Genomic DNA, 15,977 nt, shown 5'->3' on the forward strand with positions numbered 1-15,977 from the left:
AGACTAAGAAGGTAGGTACTAGTCCGTCAGGGCCGGCAGTGTTATTAACGGCTTTTACGGCCATCTGTAAAGCCAGTTCCTTTTAAATATTCTTATACTCGTCCGTAATAATCTAGTAAGCTCTCTATAAAGCTAGGTAAGCTCGCTTAATAAGCCTAATAGACTAGTGCGCCTTAACTAGAACGGCTTTTATTAATATAGCTATGGCCATAGCATACTGCTAGAATTCCTTGCTAATGAAGTTCCTACTAGTGTTATAGGTGATATACTTAGGAGGCCTAAGGTATGTGTTAATCTAGTAGGTCCGTAAAATATCCCAAGTATATTTTGTAGATATATTTTGCAACTAACGGGCGGCTTAATAGCGGGTTGCCTTGTTAATTATATATAATACTAGACTGCCGTTAATGTATATAATATCCATGTATACTAAGTGGTTGAAATCAAGGTCCTTATAAAGGGTGAACTTAAATCTGCCTAGGGAACGTCCGTATTTCTGGCAGAAAGAGCAGTATTTAGTTAGGTGGTTGATTGCCTTTCTATTAACATTGTCGTGTCCAGAATATTTAAGGACTCTATATAGCTTTTTAGCTAACGGGTAGCCGAAGCGGCGGTGTAGGCGGTGGATCTCTATACTAGTGAGGTAGCATGGGTTATAGTTAAAAGATTCCTAAATATAGGTCTGTAAAGTCTCTCCCTATATAAGGAACGGGTGTCTAAAACGTTATACAATTAGTAGGGTAACATGTTTGCTTCCTAGGGCAGTTATGGGGCCAATTACGGTGTCCGTAACGTTGTTATAGTAGACCTATAACCTATCTATATTTGCAAGGCAGAGTAGAAAAGGGGTATCCGCTTTTACTACGTAGAAGTTAACTAGGCTAATTAGGGTCTTAACTGCAACTAATTTAATTAATGTGGTTAAGCTAATGCCGAATTAAATATTTACGGCCCCAGATTGTATAGTATTAATATCCGTATTATTATTTACGGTGGTCTTATATGCAAGGTATTGTCTATAACCTACAGTAGACTTTTTAGAGGCACCTATATCAATTATAACGCTATAGAATTCTTTAGGGGTATAGCGTTCTATAGTGATATATGCAAATGGGTCCTATTTACGGTCTATAATGTCCGTAATAGGTCTAACGGGTATACTTATAGGCTAGTTTTCGGGTGTAATTAAGTGTATAAAGGAGCGGTCGGCTAATACGGTTATAGTATTGAAGGCTTAACTGTCCGTAAAAGGTCCAAAAGTAGTTAGAAACGTCTCTAAGGTCTCCTATTCCTAAGCGTCTAAGTTAAAATTAATTATAAGGGCTTCTATTAACTTATTAAGAGACTCTTCTACTTCCTCTCCTTCGTATTCTAAGATAAACTGGTTGATCCGTTTATTAAATTTCTTCTTAGACCTGTTACGTTCTTCTTGGGTATGCCTTATAGACTAATATCCTTCCTTGCCGCATATAAAGCACTTTTAATTGGTTCGTCTGCGGGGGTATACTTTTGTACGGGAGTTGCTGTGGAGGTTGTGGGTAGAACCTAGTTAATGCGGATACTGCTAGCGGTATCAGCGGTCTGTAAAGTAGGCATCTAAATTAGGTTGCGGATTTTGTAGGTCCGTAATAAAAGCTTAAGTACTGCCTGGTGGGTTTAAGGCTTTATACGTTGTAATAAAGGACCGTAAATTGTTAATAAGGCCAGCTATGGTATCTGCGGGCTTATAATAGGCGTATTTGTAGGGTTCCATTTCCTAGCAGGCCGTAATTAATTTGTTATATAAGAAGTCGTCCGTTTAAAGCTTAATATTAAGACCATACTATAGGTGGCGGAGGTCTTTAATAAGGATTTATAGGCACTCTATAGTTGATTTTTTAGTATTCTTATCCATTACGGTCCGTAACTTGGTCGCATTCTATTAGGTAAGGATATCACGCCTATATTCCAGTCCTTTAAAGTAGTTGCGTGTGGCTTTGCATAGCTTATTAAAGGGAACACTAAGGGGGTTACTCTTAAGGTTAGTGTAGTAGTAGTTAAGTGCTAGGCCGCGTAGTATAGTAGAGTAGGCTTGGCTGAACTCCTATTTAGGAATATTAGCCTTCTAATAGAGGTCCGTAAAGATGGTTAGTTTAAAGTTAAAGTTGTTGTTTTTACTGCTGTACTTAGATTCGTCGGTGTAGAGCTTAGCTAGGTTAGCTAGCTCCTTACCATAGGTCTTTACTTAGGTAGTTTACGGGTCTGTAGCTTGCGGATTTATAGGTTACGGATATATAGGTTGCGGATCTGTAGTTTAAACAACAGAAGGGGTTTAGTCTATATTTTAGTTCGCAGGGGTATTGTGGTCCGTAATTTAGGTTATAGGGGTATTACGGTCCGTAACATAAGTACTAGGTGTACTTTAGCTAGTAAGATTAATTTTAAAACTGCTTGGGTTTATAGGACGAATTTAGTTAAGAGGGTTAGGTATAAGGCTAGTAATTATATTAAGTTTAGAAGAAGTAAAGAGTTCCTTAGTAGTGTTATACTTGTCTAAAATTTCTTCTTTAGTCTATTCCGTTTGGTCCTCCTTATATATTATATTATATAAGGACCGTATAACAGTAACCTGTTTATTCCTTTTAACCTATACGCCTTGGTTACGTAAAAGGGTCCGTAGGTTATAAATAGTAGTGGGGTTGCATTCCTTAAAGATGGCTTCTATAAAGTCCGCAAAGTCTTCCTAGTATTACTCCTATAGGTCGACGTTTATAAGCTTAAAGTATTTATACTTAAGGATTTTAAATTTGATATAGTTGTTAACATTATCTATAGACGTAACGTTAACTCCTTATCTCTACTTCTTTTGACCTTCATTAACCTGCTTACTGATGTCTGCTATATTATATAGTGTAGTATAGTGCGTAGCGGGTAAAAGAGGTCTTATAAGGGTCCGTAAAATCGGTTAACGGGCCTATAACAGTTCGTAGAAGGGTAAGGGGGTCTCCATAGGGTCTTAACAGGTCCGTAGTGGTTCGTAGGAGGGTAAGAGGTCTCCGTAACGGTCTGTAAAAGTAATTAACGGGTCCATAACGGTTCGTAAAAGGGTAAAAGGTCTCCATAAGGGGTCAGAGAGGAGGCCGGGGTATTTTAGTAGGGTATAGTAGTCGCATTCTTGGTGTAATCATATTCTTAACGTGGTCACGTTAACTACTAGTACAGTAGTTAATATCTCTAATTAAGGTGGAGCGTAAACGTCTTCCAAAACTAGGGTAGATTTAAGGTAATTCTAGGTAAGGTAGAGCGTCAGACGTCTTCCAAATCTAGAGTACTTTAATTCTCTTTAACTGAAATAGGGGCTTATAAGGTGGAGCGTTAGACGTCTTCTAAGCAAGTATGTATCTCCTAATCTGTGCGCGCTCACTAATCAGTGTTGGTACCAATTTAATGGTATAAGTAAGTCGTGTCTAGGGGCACGAAATACGTATAGTATCGTATACTTATTTAGACGGTGGTGACTGTCGATTCTATTGAGGTGGGCTACGTGGTCTATATACTAACGCACCTCCCCCCTAAGCTAGTGTTTTAGGAGTGCACTAGACGCGTAAGCGAACCGAACGCGTAAACGCGTACTTGGTGTATTGAACCGCGTAAGCACGCGGTTAGTATAGCAGGTGCTGTAATTATACAGTTTCGTTCTAAATTAAAGTTGCCTTTTAAAGAATATAGGTTAGTTTTAGGTTTCCGTAGTTAACGTATAATTTTAGCTTCCGTCTATACTGGTTTTTTTATACTAATAAGAACGGCGTAAATATTACTAGTAATTAGGTTACCGTTTTTAGTAATATACACCCCATTTCTTTAGAGGGAGTTTTAAAAATCTTAAATAATATTAATATTACTAAGTGCTTAGGTGTCAGCGGTCTATCCTATAAAATTCTCCCTAAAATATTCCTATAACTATAAATCGGTATAGTAGCTATCTTAGTAGAATAGAATATAGTATAGGAGAAAGCCGTTAACTTATTTTACGGTATAGGTTATTATATTAAAGGTAAATACGTCCCAATCTTTATTAATAAGTTTCGCGTATATAGCTACCCCTAATAGTAAGGAGTCTCTTTAGTTGTTTAGAGTGGCTATAGTTATATCTTTAGAGGAAGGGAATATTGGTGGTATAGGGATTATTATTTGGTACGCGTTTATAATATATATTTATTATTTAGTACGCGTTTATCGTTTAGTACGCGTTTATAACATATATTTACGGTTATAGGGCTTAGGACCAGTTCTAGCCTTAAATCGCAAAGACTTATAAAGCGTGTTATTCTGCGTAATAGACGCAAGAATCTATAATCTAGGGAAGGCTCAGGACTAGTTCTGGCCTTTAGATCCTTAGATTTATGGAAGAGTTTTATTTAAGGTTTAAGACTAGTTCTAACCTTAAAAAACAGCTTCCCTTAGCACGAGTAGCACTAGTACAGTAGCTTATCTCTTCTTAGTGAAAACCTAGCTGTTCTATAGTATAACAGTGAAGTTAACCACTAATTAGTATTGGACTTATAAGGGGATATTACGTAGCTACGGTTCATAGATAGTATAATAATTATTCTGTTTTCTTCTTCTTAAAGAAAGGGGTGAGGAACTTAAGGTTCCTTACCACGCTAGTGCCGCGGCGGCACGTGATGGCAACTTGCCGCACGTAACGGCAACTTGCCACACGTGACGGCAATATGCCTCATATGGTGACCATTTGCCTTTATTCCCAACACTTTAACAGTTCAACCTAAATATGTAGCGTACGTTGCGGCACCGATTAATGAACCGGGCCTCGGTCTCGTCCCGATTATCCGATTATCGGGAGATAATGACACCCCTCCATTAAACGCAATGGAATGTCACTGCCTTGGCGAGGCATCTCCTCCTTCGTCAATGCTCTCCCCCAAGCCGACTCAAAAGAATCTCCTCTCCAGGATAGAGTAATTCATGGCTCAAGCTACCAATACTTTGTCTCAGTCTCCAAATCTCACAACTAGTCCTCCGCGAAGCCAACTGAAAACGCCTGCACATACGCTAGTTCGTGTAAGGAACAACCAACGTCGGCACCGTGAGCGTCGGCGCGAATACATCGCCTCTCTTGAGCAGAAGCTCCAGGAAACAGAGCGATTACTAGCTCAAGCCACGACTGAACTTGCTGCATCGAAGTTAGAGCTGGAGAGATGGAGGAATGGAGTTATTAAGCAGCAGCCGCATGAGAACCAAGAGCCGTCCCACGATATCGTCCCAGAAGATGCTCTCTCTACGGTTGGAGATATCACCGCTAACGCAGATTTGAGCATGGTTGATAAACCCATAAGTGCCCAAGAAAAGTTGTCTGATACTGTACTCCTGGATTATTCTACAACGTCCCTGAGTACACCTTCAACTCCAGAGTTACCACTATTTACCAACATTCTCCCAAGCGCCCTTAGCCGTCCGTCGGCTTGGATGCTTCCCCAACCCCAGGATCCGCTCGATCACACCCCGTCATGCTATCCACCAAGTTACTGCGAATTAGTAGAAGACTCATCGGTACCGTTAATATCAGAAGACAATGCCCGGCCGGAATCCGACCCCGAATTGCGCAAAATCCTATCCCCTCCAATACCGTCTTTTTGCAACATATACCCACCTTCGGACACCGAATCTACCACTCTTTGCAGCCAGGCGTTTGTTCTCATATCGCAACAAAACTTTCGAGAGATTGATGCGTACACAATAAAGAGTTGGCTATACGAAGGATTTCGCCAGGCAAGGAATGAGAATGAGGGGTGTAGGGTTGATAATAAATTGCTCTTTGGGTTACTGGATTTCATTAGTAGTTCCTGAAACTCGTCCTGGCACCTCTTTGACGTTTCTATCATTTAGCGCTATCCAAGTATCTTACTATGAAAGCTAATTCTGCGAGATAATTTTACAGCTAAAATCAAGTACAGTGCTCGACTATCTCTATTTCGCATTCAAAACTTGCTTAAGCCGGAACCTCTCGTACTTACTAATGGAGTCTGTCGCCTTTGAAACACAATACTTTTAGACAATTCTGAAATGTATCCTAGCAAAACGAATGCTACAGAATGTACCGAAAACACCAAGAAAAGTAGCGCATTGTTCAAATGCCCTGTAGATCGATGCTCACATAATGAGATCTGCTGAAGAACTTCAAATATATGTCCTTACCTGTCATTCTCCAAACCACGATTTAGCAGTGCACTAGGAACCCGGAAATACCAATGAATGGGTCATGCCACGATTTAGCAGTGCACTAGGAACCCGGAAATACCAATGAATGGGTCATGCCACGATTTAGCAGTGCACTAGGAACCCGGAAATACCAATGAATGGGTCATGGACTCACGGAATAATGCTAATGCAGCAGGTTATGCGGGTGGGAGGTGAGGGGCAAAGCGTGGGGCTTGAGTCAAGCAACCAAACCTCTCCACGACTCGCTCCCATCGGTACCTGGTAAACCTTTTGTAACACGAAACTCCCCATTTTTGCATATTCATCTAGGTAAACTCGGTTAAAACGAGGGTTTGGGTCATATTATTTCCCTCGAACGTTTACTGTCCAACTCTACTTAACATCTGCCGATACTAAGTGTGGCGCTAGCTCTACGAGAATAAGAGCAGAATGCCTAGAGAAAGACTGACTCTCTCTTCAGGATGGCAATGGAGGCTTGCAAATTCCAACAGTTCTTCGAAAGCCGATTCTATCCCGGAAATAAAGAAATGGATCCCAGCATCTGCGTTCCCTTCAGTGATCCAACTTGAGTTATTGCACGCAAAACTTCTCCCAGACCCAAATGTTGGGGAGAACGAACGTCTCATTCAGTGGGTCGGCGAAGCGGATTGGGAGTATTCTTGTGCCTTTCCAACTCCAGACTCTGCAGCCTCGAGGGACAAAATTGAGCTTCTTTTTGAAGGATTAGATACCTTTGCTACAGTACAACTCAATGGAAAGCAAATATTACAAAGCGATAACATGTTTATCCCTCACCGTGTGGATATCAAAGATCATCTGCAGCCCTCAGGAACTGACAACGAGATTCTAATTCTGTTCGAAAGCGCGTTCAAAAAAGGACAAGAGCTGGAGAAGACATATGGCAAGAGAATAAGTATTATGCGGGATCCGAAGCGTATGCATATTCGTAAGGCTCAGGTTAGTACAGCCACAATGCGTACTTCAGACTAAACTAATCCCGGTGATTAGTACCATTGGGGCTGGGATTGGGGTCCAATCATCGTAACTTGTGGGCCGTATCTTCCAATTCATATCGAAACCTACAACTCTCGAATCGATACAGTTCATGTGACTTCAAACCTATTCCCGGACGTTAGCTGGGCGATGATTCATATCAATGTCAACACAGTGGCATCCTCGGAGGGTGTTAACACTGTTCTCATTATCGTGCTCGATGCAGATGGCGAAGAGGTTATACAGAGCGATCTGGAAGTCAAGGGTGGCAAAGCTACCGCTACTAAGGTGTTTCCTTCGCCAAATTTATGGTGGCCCAACGGCGAAGGAGACCAATACTTGTACACTTTAAAAACGACACTGCTCGGCGCAGAGAAAGTTTTGCTCGATGAAACGACTACCCGCTTCGCTCTACGGTCCATATCTCTGATTCAAAGACCCCTTGATGATGAACCGGGAACAACTTTCATGTTCAATGTTAACGGTCGCGACATCTTTATCCAAGGTGGCAATTGGATTCCGGCGGATAATTTGCTTCCACGAATTACCCGAGAGAAATACTTTGCGTGGATAGGGATGGCTAAAAAAAGTCACTTAAATATGATCCGAGTGTGGGGAGGTGGGATTTACGAAACCGAGGACTTCTTCGACGCTTGCGATGAAAACGGAATACTGGTCTGGCATGACTTGGCTTTTGCCTGCGGCGATTACCCTATCCATGACGCTTTTCTCGAGAACGTGACAAAGGAGGTCGAAGCACAGGTCACTAGAATCAGGAACCGAGCATGTCTTGCATTGCTCTGTGGGGGCAATGAAGATTTTATGCTTGCAGAGATGGGGGTGGGGTAAGCTCGATACTATTGCTATTATCGGTTAAAGCTAAGATTTGGCAGTAGGGATGCACGAGTAGAGTTCGATGCTCGCGATGTAGCTGGACCTTTTGAAGATACCGATTTTCCACAACGCAAGATTTATCTCCAGCTTCTACCAGACATCACCAAAGAATTATGTCCAGAGGTGAAGTACTGGCCCAACTCTCCATGGGGAGGTGATAGTGCAAGTGACCCGACTGTGGGCGATATCCATCAGTGGTCAGGTATGTCACACGTCTCCAACAATGAAATATCTCCTTGAAATAGGTTACTGGTGACTTTCAGGTGAGGTTAAGGAATTCAATGCATTATCACTAACATAGCTCGTAGTATGGCATCAGGAGCAACTCTCCTATCAACAGTACAAGAACCTTTCTGGGCGCTTCGTCTCAGAGTTCGGTATGCATGGTTTTCCCATAATGCGTACCGTTGATGTCTTCGTCCCGGATGTGCGGGATCGATACCCCCAATCGAAGGCTATTGATTGCCATAACAAAGGCCACGGCGCCGAAACTCGCATTGCGCGCTATCTCGCGGAGAATTTCCGGTATAACAACCAGAGTCTGGAAGACTTCGCTTACTGTAGCCAATTAATGCAGAGTGAGGCATACGGCTATGCTCTGCGAGATTGGAAGCGTAAGTTCAATGGTAAAGGGAAGGAGGCCTGCGCAGGTGCTATCATTTGGCAGGTGAGCTAACCTGGAAACCCCAAACAACCCAATGTAGCGCAACGCTTACAAGTTCGTGCAGCTCAATGACTGTTACCCGGTCACGTCCTGGAGCTTTATAGATTACTATCTTCGCGTTAAGCCTTCCTTCTACAGTATTCGTCGTGTCTTCGCCCCTATCTCTGTCGGCATAGAACGCACACCACTCTCACGCTGGATTGACGAAGACCATCCCCGCGAGACTGAGATCCCGCAATTCTCCATTTTCGCACACAACACAACCACTGCAGAACTTAGCTGTACCCTCGTTCTTGCCGCCTACGATTTTGCTGCTGGTGAACGTGTCGGGTTTCCTTCGGAGAAGAAAGCGGTTACGCTTCTGCCAGGCCAGAACACCGAGCTCGGTGAAGTGGAGAATCCGAAAACGCTGACGGATAACTCGCTCATCGTCCTATCGGCGAGTTTAGTTGACGACGCAGGGACTATCTTGGCCCGCATCGTCAACTGGCCCGAGCCGTTCCGCTATTTGCATTGGCCAAAGGACACGCGAGTCGATCTCGGAACCAGCAAAGCGGATGAAGGCGCTGCATGGGAGGACATAGTCACGATCAAGGCGAACCAACCAATTAAAGGTTTGTTTTTATACCCCGATTATGACAGGAGCGAGGAGGAGAATGAGCCGGAGCCAGTGTGGGAGGATAATATGCTCGACCTAATGCCTGGAGAACAGATGAGTGTGGGGGTTAAGGGGCTGAGAGGGAGAGGGGTAAAGCCTAAGTTTCTAGCGGATTGGGAAATGTGATAGGACGACGACTGCAGACAGACCATCTTTGTACTGAGTGGCTGTGAGGTCCTCCCGGGTTTCGTGAGAGCAATGCGGAGGTAGACGGATGCGGATAAAAGCAGTCGTTGTCAGTAGGGTGTTTTCGAAAATGCATTGGGGAACAACTCGGTCACATTCGTAAGCCGCACTTGCATTAAGGTCTACTGGCACGAGGCACTCTGGAGCCATTGCAAGTTTCGAGGCCGCCTTGGTTGGAGGCTGTGACGTTTCCTTTGCATTGCGCACGCTTCGTGAATGATCTTTCGTATGCCCGTGGGCCAGTGCGTTGCAGCCCAACCCGCATTGTTAGCCAGTAGGAGTAGGTTGCCGATGCCGGATGCGTCACTCTGCAAGTCAACTAAAACCCGGATTTCGGAACACAAACTAGCGGCACACCGGGCGCCGAGGAGCAGGACGGCATTCTCCAAAAAACAACTTTCTCTAAGCGGCGAATTCAGAAAGTTTGCCCGAATAGAAAATATATTTGCTTAGATACAACTGCATAACAACCATGCAATACTACCCCGCAACTGGATGTATGACTCTATGAAATTAAAATGATATTAACTAGTTGCTAAAGCACTTGCTGTCCATCTGATGAATCCTCTGTCCTACTCCGCTTCGTCTTAACCAAAGAAACCCTTTATTGGAGATACTCGCTATATCTATCTAATTGCTGTGATCAATTCCTCAATTATGACCTTCTATCCAGACTGGGATCGCGTGCACCCAGAGCACAAATGGAAGATCCTGCGGAAGCAGAAGGGATTCATTTTCTGGGCGCTTTATAGCTCCGTTGGCGGCGTGATGTATGGTAACAAAAACTCTCATTACCTCCAACAACCCAAAAACAACCCAAAATCTAACATGGCGAAGGGTTCGACTCTGGACTCGCAGGTACTGCCACAGCATTCCCAGCATTCCAGAAGCAATACGGCCGGCCATTTACAAGCCAGCCATCCGGCTACCTGGTACCTGCGAATTATCAGTCCGGGTGGGCTGGTGCATCAATGGGCGGGCTGGTTGTGGGTGTGATGGCTGGTGGGCAGATACTGGAGATGATAGGACGCAAACACTCCCTTGCTTTTGGATCTCTTGTTACGGCTGTCGGCGTTGCGATGCAAGTAGCCAGCCACGAGTGGAAATTATTCCTGGCTGGTCGTTTGATAAGTGGTGCAGTATGCTCTATATCCGTGACTCTAGCGATGGTTTAATTAATGGCCCTCCAAGCTATCGGCTTCGGCATTGCACTAGTGGAATTTCCGGTCTAGATCGGCGAGAACACCCGACAGGAGCTTCGAGGTTTCTTCTTGTGCCTCACAAATGGGTCAATCGTGCTAGGGCAGTTTATGCTAGCGTAAGCGATTTGGCGGCGTCTTTAGGTTCTCCACTGACGTAGCAAGGTGTATTTCGAGAGGAACTTCGACCATTGAAGGAAAATGGTCGTACCGAACATTGATAATCCTCCAACTCATCTTCGTGGGTAAGCTGATGGTCCAATACGTGTCCTTTACTGCCATATAGTGACTAAGCGTGTGTAGTGGTCCTTGTCGGAGGCTATCCGGTGTATCCTGAATCCCCCTACTATCTCTTGAAAAAGGGGCACACTGAGAAAGCGCGCAAAGCCCTAAACCGAATACACGGCTCGAAAGACCAGACTCTGATAGATGCTGAGATAAAGCGCATAACAAGTAATGTGGCCTTCAGTGAAGAGGTTCGAGTAGCCGCCTCACGGAAAGGACCCTTGCTGGTTCAATGTTTTCAAGGAACGAACCTGGTATGATAACGTTCTTGTTTCAGGCTCCTCTGCAACATTGACACACGAAAGAAACGGACCTTAATCGCGCTCATACCTGTAGCTGGACAGCAACTTATCGGAGCACCTTTCGTTCTCAGCTATGCCACTTACTTCCTTTCCCTGATAGGCGTGAGGGACTATTTCACGGTGTCAGTAGGTTTGTACATTGTTATGCTATTATCTAATATCTCGGCATTCTTCTTCATCGAAACGGCCGGCCGACGTCCACTGCTTGTTCTCGGCACACTTGTGTTGACGCTTATACTCCTGTTGATGGGTATTGTAGGCTGCTTCAACGGCCATGGGGCATTATGGGTCGCTGTTGTTTGCATGTTTGTTTGGTGAGTCCCGAACTCGCTCAAGATTCAACAGGCGTTTCACTTACCCATCCAGGTCTGTCGCATTTCAGCTAACGCTAGGTGCTGTTGGGTTTGCAATTGGCTCCGAAGTTACTTCTCTGCCACTGAGGGCATCAACTCAGTCGATTGTCGGTTTCACACAGGGTTTTGCCGGTTGGCTGGTCGGCTTTGTGTCTCCTTTCTTGATCAACCCCGATGCAGGCAACCTAGGTGCGAAAGTTGGGTTCGTCTTTGCTGGACTGGGTGTTCCACTTTGCGTTATTTTTTACTTCCTTATTCCGGAGACTAAAGGGCTTAGCTTCGACGATGTGAGTACCCCTTTAGCTATGAACTCGAGGACGCAAATATACTAAAATTATCCAATATATAGATGGATTACTTATTCAATAACAAGTTCAGTTGTCGAAACTTCCAATCAGCAGTGAAGGGGCGACATGGAAGCTCTAATGACCCACTAACATTGGAATCCCAAAGACAAGTTCCCGGGCTGGGAAGCATAGCAGTCAAAGAAGAGGCATGACCAAGCTCTTCAATACCGCGAAGTTTAAAATGTGATGGGTAATGAGATTGAGGAAAGCTCTTGCAGCTGAGAGGGCATATCTTATTCTAGCTATGGCGGAGGCACTTAATTGCAGCACATTTGTATATATAGATATACATAAAAGTAAAAGTGATATCACGTTGCTTAGGTTTATTCAGCAAGTCATCCTTGCCAGCAGGGTCACAGTAGTGTGTGCCTTACAACTTCTGGTCATTTTTAGATACTTCAAAGGGTTGAGCGTATCTGTGAAAAAGAGCAATAGTAAACTTCGGGTTTAAGCCGCTGAACTCGTTTTGCAATTCGGGATCTATTGAAAACATATGGTCCGCTAAGATAGTAGAGCAAATAGCAGATAGGTTCTCTTCCTATAATCAGCAGCACTCTTCCTCAACCGAGCACGGCTAGCTTCGTCAAGGCTGGCTGCCTGGTATGTTGCTTCTGAAAGTGTATCGAAATGCTCATCTGAAGAAGAGCCATGGTCAGAGAGAGTAAGACAACGCTGAAGATAGGAAATGTCGAAGAGGAGCTGCGTCAGCTTCTCTTTCTTGACTTTACGTTTGTCAATCGCCGATTCATCTTCCACCTGTTGGTCATCCTCGTCTCCTTCCTGTTTGATGCCGTTGACTTGTTTATCGTGGACTACCGATGTCTCATCCTCCGCTTGGATAGAATTCGCACATTCTTTCAGTAAGTTGTAAACTTCCGTGCCAGCAACACTTTTAATAGTACGAACCGCCCCAGGCGCCCATAGGTCATTGCCGCGCACTCCCATATCATTTGAGAGTGTATGAAGGAACTTAAATGTCCCAGGAGATGGCTGGACTGGTAGAGGAGGATTGCCTTCCCATAATGTGCGGCTCAAAATGCGCCGAGAGGTAGAAAACTTCCGAAGACGTCTCTTCAACGAATCCAGCGCAGACTGTGAAATAAAAGTCGCAAGAGCGTTATGTAGGGGTTCAACTAGAGATGAAGCGGATGGTAATGATGACGAGGTAGACTCTGTATCTTTCAGACCAAGTCTCGGAATTCGCTCGCTTACTTCTCGAAGCACACGGAGGAGGAAAATTGCTTGCGGGAGACTGGACTCCTGCGTATCAGATGTCAGTCGTGCAATTAAAGTTTTCAGGTTCTTCTGCAGTTCCAGTAAAGCCTCGAAAATGGCCTCTTGCACTTTTTCTTCAAGTGAACGCGGATCGTCTTCGCTTAGGAGAGCTTGCTTCGAGTCTAGACTAAATCCATCATCAGAATCCTCAGCACCGTCTCCAAAATCTTCATCCCACCGGGCCTCTCGCATTTCCTTGATGATACTCTTAGCCTCAAGTGCTGAATCGGCCCACTGCTGGTACATCAACACTATCCGGAGAACATAATCACTTCGCCCGTGACTCTTGTCAAGGACTGCTTGCTTGAACGACTCTGCCCCATTACTGATCTCCATAGATGTTGTAGAACTGTCCCATAGAGACGTCTTGATTTCCCTGTCGGTGGCTGACCAATTTTCTAGAGTTTTGGATATCTCGGAAATGATTATGTGAAGACCTTGGGCGCGAACATGGACAATGCTACCCAAATGCGAGTTCATTGCCTCACGAAGATCGTCAAGCACTCCAGACGATTTAAGTCCAGGTACCCCGCTACCAGAAGCAAGCCAGGTTTCGAATAATTGCCTTCTTAGCTCGGCGACTGCTTTGAAATCTTGGACATGTGATAACACATCTTTCATACCTTTGAGAAAGGAAGAAATGGCGTGCTTTGCCCATGACTTCAAGAGTTTCTCTGCATCAACTCTTTGAAGCTCGTCGTGACGCGGCCAAGGCGTATAATTTCGGGCTTCATCCACAATCCACCGCTCGTGGATATCTAAATTTAATTCAGTAATCGCTCGAATGTCCGGGTCCTGCATGAGGGGATGTAACTTTAACTTCGCTAGCGAGTCCGCTAACCGCCGAGGAAATATGGCTTGAGTATCCTGGAGAGTTCTCACGCAAAGCTCAAGACTGCTTAGAATATGCTCTTGTACCTTTTCATGGGGTTCAAAGGCTTGTACAATTGCCTCCATTCTTACATGGTGGAAATGTCTAAGGACATCTGTAGGGGTCGCACTTGTAGCCAACGAGAAGGCGCACATATTCTCCACAAGGGTCGAAGTGTCGGCGGTAGGGCTAGAAAGATGCTTGTCAATCCGGCTGAGTAGTCTGCGACGCAGCGACCCAAGCTGGTCTCTGATATTGTCCACAAATGGAGACTTATTTGCGGTCTGAGATATTGCTTTGTGTAGTAGTCGGGATAAGACCAAGACTTTAGCAATGAGAAGGGAGGATCCTCCTTTCTTCGAAAGACGAGTCATCACAATTGGGCAACTCTGGAGAACGGAGAGCTGTGATGCAAATGCATATCGATCTCGGTCTGTAATTCGCTTGTCAACCACCAGACGGTCTTGTTAACATTTTTCGGTGAAGCACAAACCACGAGCTCTCCAATGTTTATCCAGCTTCGCATAATTGTCGGAGATTCGGTCTACGGCCCGCGAATTGCACCTCTGGCCAACCTTTCTTAGGGTTGTCTCGACCTGCTCCATATTTTCCTCCATTTCAATGATTCTTTCCGCTGTGCTGAGAAGGTCGCGATAGCTCGCTCTGAATACCTAATAATTAGTAAGTGGACCCTGAAGACAAGTATTCAATATCCAAAACTTACCCGACTAGGGTGCGGAGCTTCTCGTGGTTCTCGTTGACATTGGAGCGGAGCTGGAGTTCCAATTTACGAACAATGGGGACGGGATATTGGAAGGCATCTTGCCAAGTCTTGAATATTCGGGGATCCGGTGCTTCAGCAGTCATGCCGAAGAGAGACACAGGAGCGGTCCTATCGCGGTTCCGTTGTCGTTCATTCGTAATCTTCGTTGAAGCCAGGATGCCACGGAAACTAGTAAAACGCACGGGCCATCACGGCTTCGCCCCCGGCCTTGTGATCTGCGTGAGCCCCTGATTATTCGGCCCTGGCCTAAGACCAAATATCCTAGTTCTCTGGAGAAATCTCAACCCTGCGATACCCTCCGGACCCGCTTCGATGTAATGCTTTCAAGGCTTCGCTCAATCCATGAAGGGTCGCTCCAGTGGTTAGCACGTCGCACCGAAATCTCCGAGGAAGAGCAGAGAGCGATCCACCGAGCTAACACACATCATGATGCTCTTGCAGTGCTTGAAATCGAACAGCGGGCATCACTCACTACAGACTACCTCAAAGCCGCGGACCGCGTGACTGCCGAACTACAACGAGTTCGAAGGTCTCTTGTAGACATTTTACGCAAGAGAAAGGAGACTACGCCAGACCTTTCAGGGGACGACTTTACAGATTGGCATCTCCTTGCTCGCGTCTATCAAGGACTGGGACAATACGATCAGGCCGATCAAGCCTACAAAGCTGCACTACTTACAAGTCAAGTGCTCTCGCCTAAGAACCTCCTCCGTATTCGGATCGTCAGCGATTTTGCTCATTTTCTTGCTGAAAATGGGCGAAATTTAGGACATGCTGAGGATCTCTGCCATAGGCTACTCAAGACTGTAACAGAAGACGACATTCCTCAGGAGGGGAGCAGGGGACTACAACCAAAAGATTATGTTCCAACTCTTCTTGAAACTCTTAGTCTCGTTTTGAATAATAGTGGACATTTTGAAGCGGCTTCTACTATTTTGTCTACCCTG

At 44.8% G+C, this 15,977-nt stretch overlaps 4 protein-coding genes across 4 annotated transcripts; 3 read left to right on the plus strand and 1 right to left on the minus strand.

The window, feature by feature from the left end:
* Positions 1-4,965: 4,965 nt before the first annotated feature.
* K441DRAFT_575766 (uncharacterized protein) lies at positions 4,966-5,847 on the plus strand (the record flags this gene model as incomplete). Its single annotated transcript, XM_067644181.1, has 2 exons — positions 4,966-5,183; positions 5,451-5,847. 2 exons carry the CDS (start codon positions 4,966-4,968, stop codon positions 5,845-5,847), a joined length of 615 nt encoding a protein of 204 aa, XP_067500824.1.
* A 524-nt stretch (positions 5,848-6,371) lies between these two features.
* K441DRAFT_664974 (glycoside hydrolase family 2 protein) lies at positions 6,372-9,919 on the plus strand. The gene is made up of 5 exons (XM_067649436.1): positions 6,372-7,176; positions 7,228-8,057; positions 8,106-8,308; positions 8,415-8,773; positions 8,835-9,919. The coding sequence occupies exons 1-5, from the start codon at positions 6,649-6,651 to the stop codon at positions 9,552-9,554; spliced, it is 2,640 nt and encodes an 879-aa protein (XP_067500825.1). The 5' UTR covers positions 6,372-6,648; the 3' UTR covers positions 9,555-9,919.
* Positions 9,920-10,040: 121 nt separating this feature from the next.
* K441DRAFT_616563 (general substrate transporter) lies at positions 10,041-12,652 on the plus strand. Its single transcript, XM_067645745.1, has 8 exons — positions 10,041-10,389; positions 10,452-10,783; positions 10,847-10,932; positions 10,979-11,058; positions 11,117-11,352; positions 11,404-11,714; positions 11,767-12,040; positions 12,103-12,652. The coding sequence occupies exons 1-8, from the start codon at positions 10,272-10,274 to the stop codon at positions 12,250-12,252; spliced, it is 1,587 nt and encodes a 528-aa protein (XP_067500826.1). The 5' UTR covers positions 10,041-10,271; the 3' UTR covers positions 12,253-12,652.
* K441DRAFT_616566 (uncharacterized protein) lies at positions 12,602-15,113 on the minus strand (the record flags this gene model as incomplete). The annotated part of the gene is made up of 3 exons (XM_067645746.1): positions 12,602-14,679; positions 14,740-14,909; positions 14,971-15,113. The coding sequence occupies 3 exons, from the start codon at positions 15,111-15,113 to the stop codon at positions 12,602-12,604; spliced, it is 2,391 nt and encodes a 796-aa protein (XP_067500827.1).
* Positions 15,114-15,977: the final 864 nt, after the last annotated feature.

Source organism: Cenococcum geophilum (genome assembly GCF_001692895.1).
Source record: "Cenococcum geophilum 1.58 unplaced genomic scaffold K441scaffold_40, whole genome shotgun sequence".
Lineage (NCBI taxonomy): Eukaryota > Fungi > Ascomycota > Dothideomycetes > Gloniales > Gloniaceae > Cenococcum > Cenococcum geophilum.

What these genes read in the sequence shown, in the direction of transcription:
- K441DRAFT_616563 (XM_067645745.1), top strand. Translation starts at nt 10,272, where the DNA reads ATGACCTTCTATCCAGACTGGGATCGCGTGCACCCAGAGCACAAATGG. An exon ending in TATCCGTGACTCTAGCGATG is followed by an intron (nt 10,784 to 10,846) that starts GTTTAATTAATG and finishes TTTCCGGTCTAG; the next exon opens with ATCGGCGAGAACACCCGACA. An exon ending in GTTTTCAAGGAACGAACCTG is followed by an intron (nt 11,353 to 11,403) that starts GTATGATAACGT and finishes GACACACGAAAG; the next exon opens with AAACGGACCTTAATCGCGCT.
- K441DRAFT_664974 (XM_067649436.1), top strand. Translation starts at nt 6,649, where the DNA reads ATGCCTAGAGAAAGACTGACTCTCTCTTCAGGATGGCAATGGAGGCTT. An exon ending in CGATATCCATCAGTGGTCAG is followed by an intron (nt 8,309 to 8,414) that starts GTATGTCACACG and finishes CATAGCTCGTAG; the next exon opens with TATGGCATCAGGAGCAACTC. An exon ending in CAGGTGCTATCATTTGGCAG is followed by an intron (nt 8,774 to 8,834) that starts GTGAGCTAACCT and finishes AAGTTCGTGCAG; the next exon opens with CTCAATGACTGTTACCCGGT.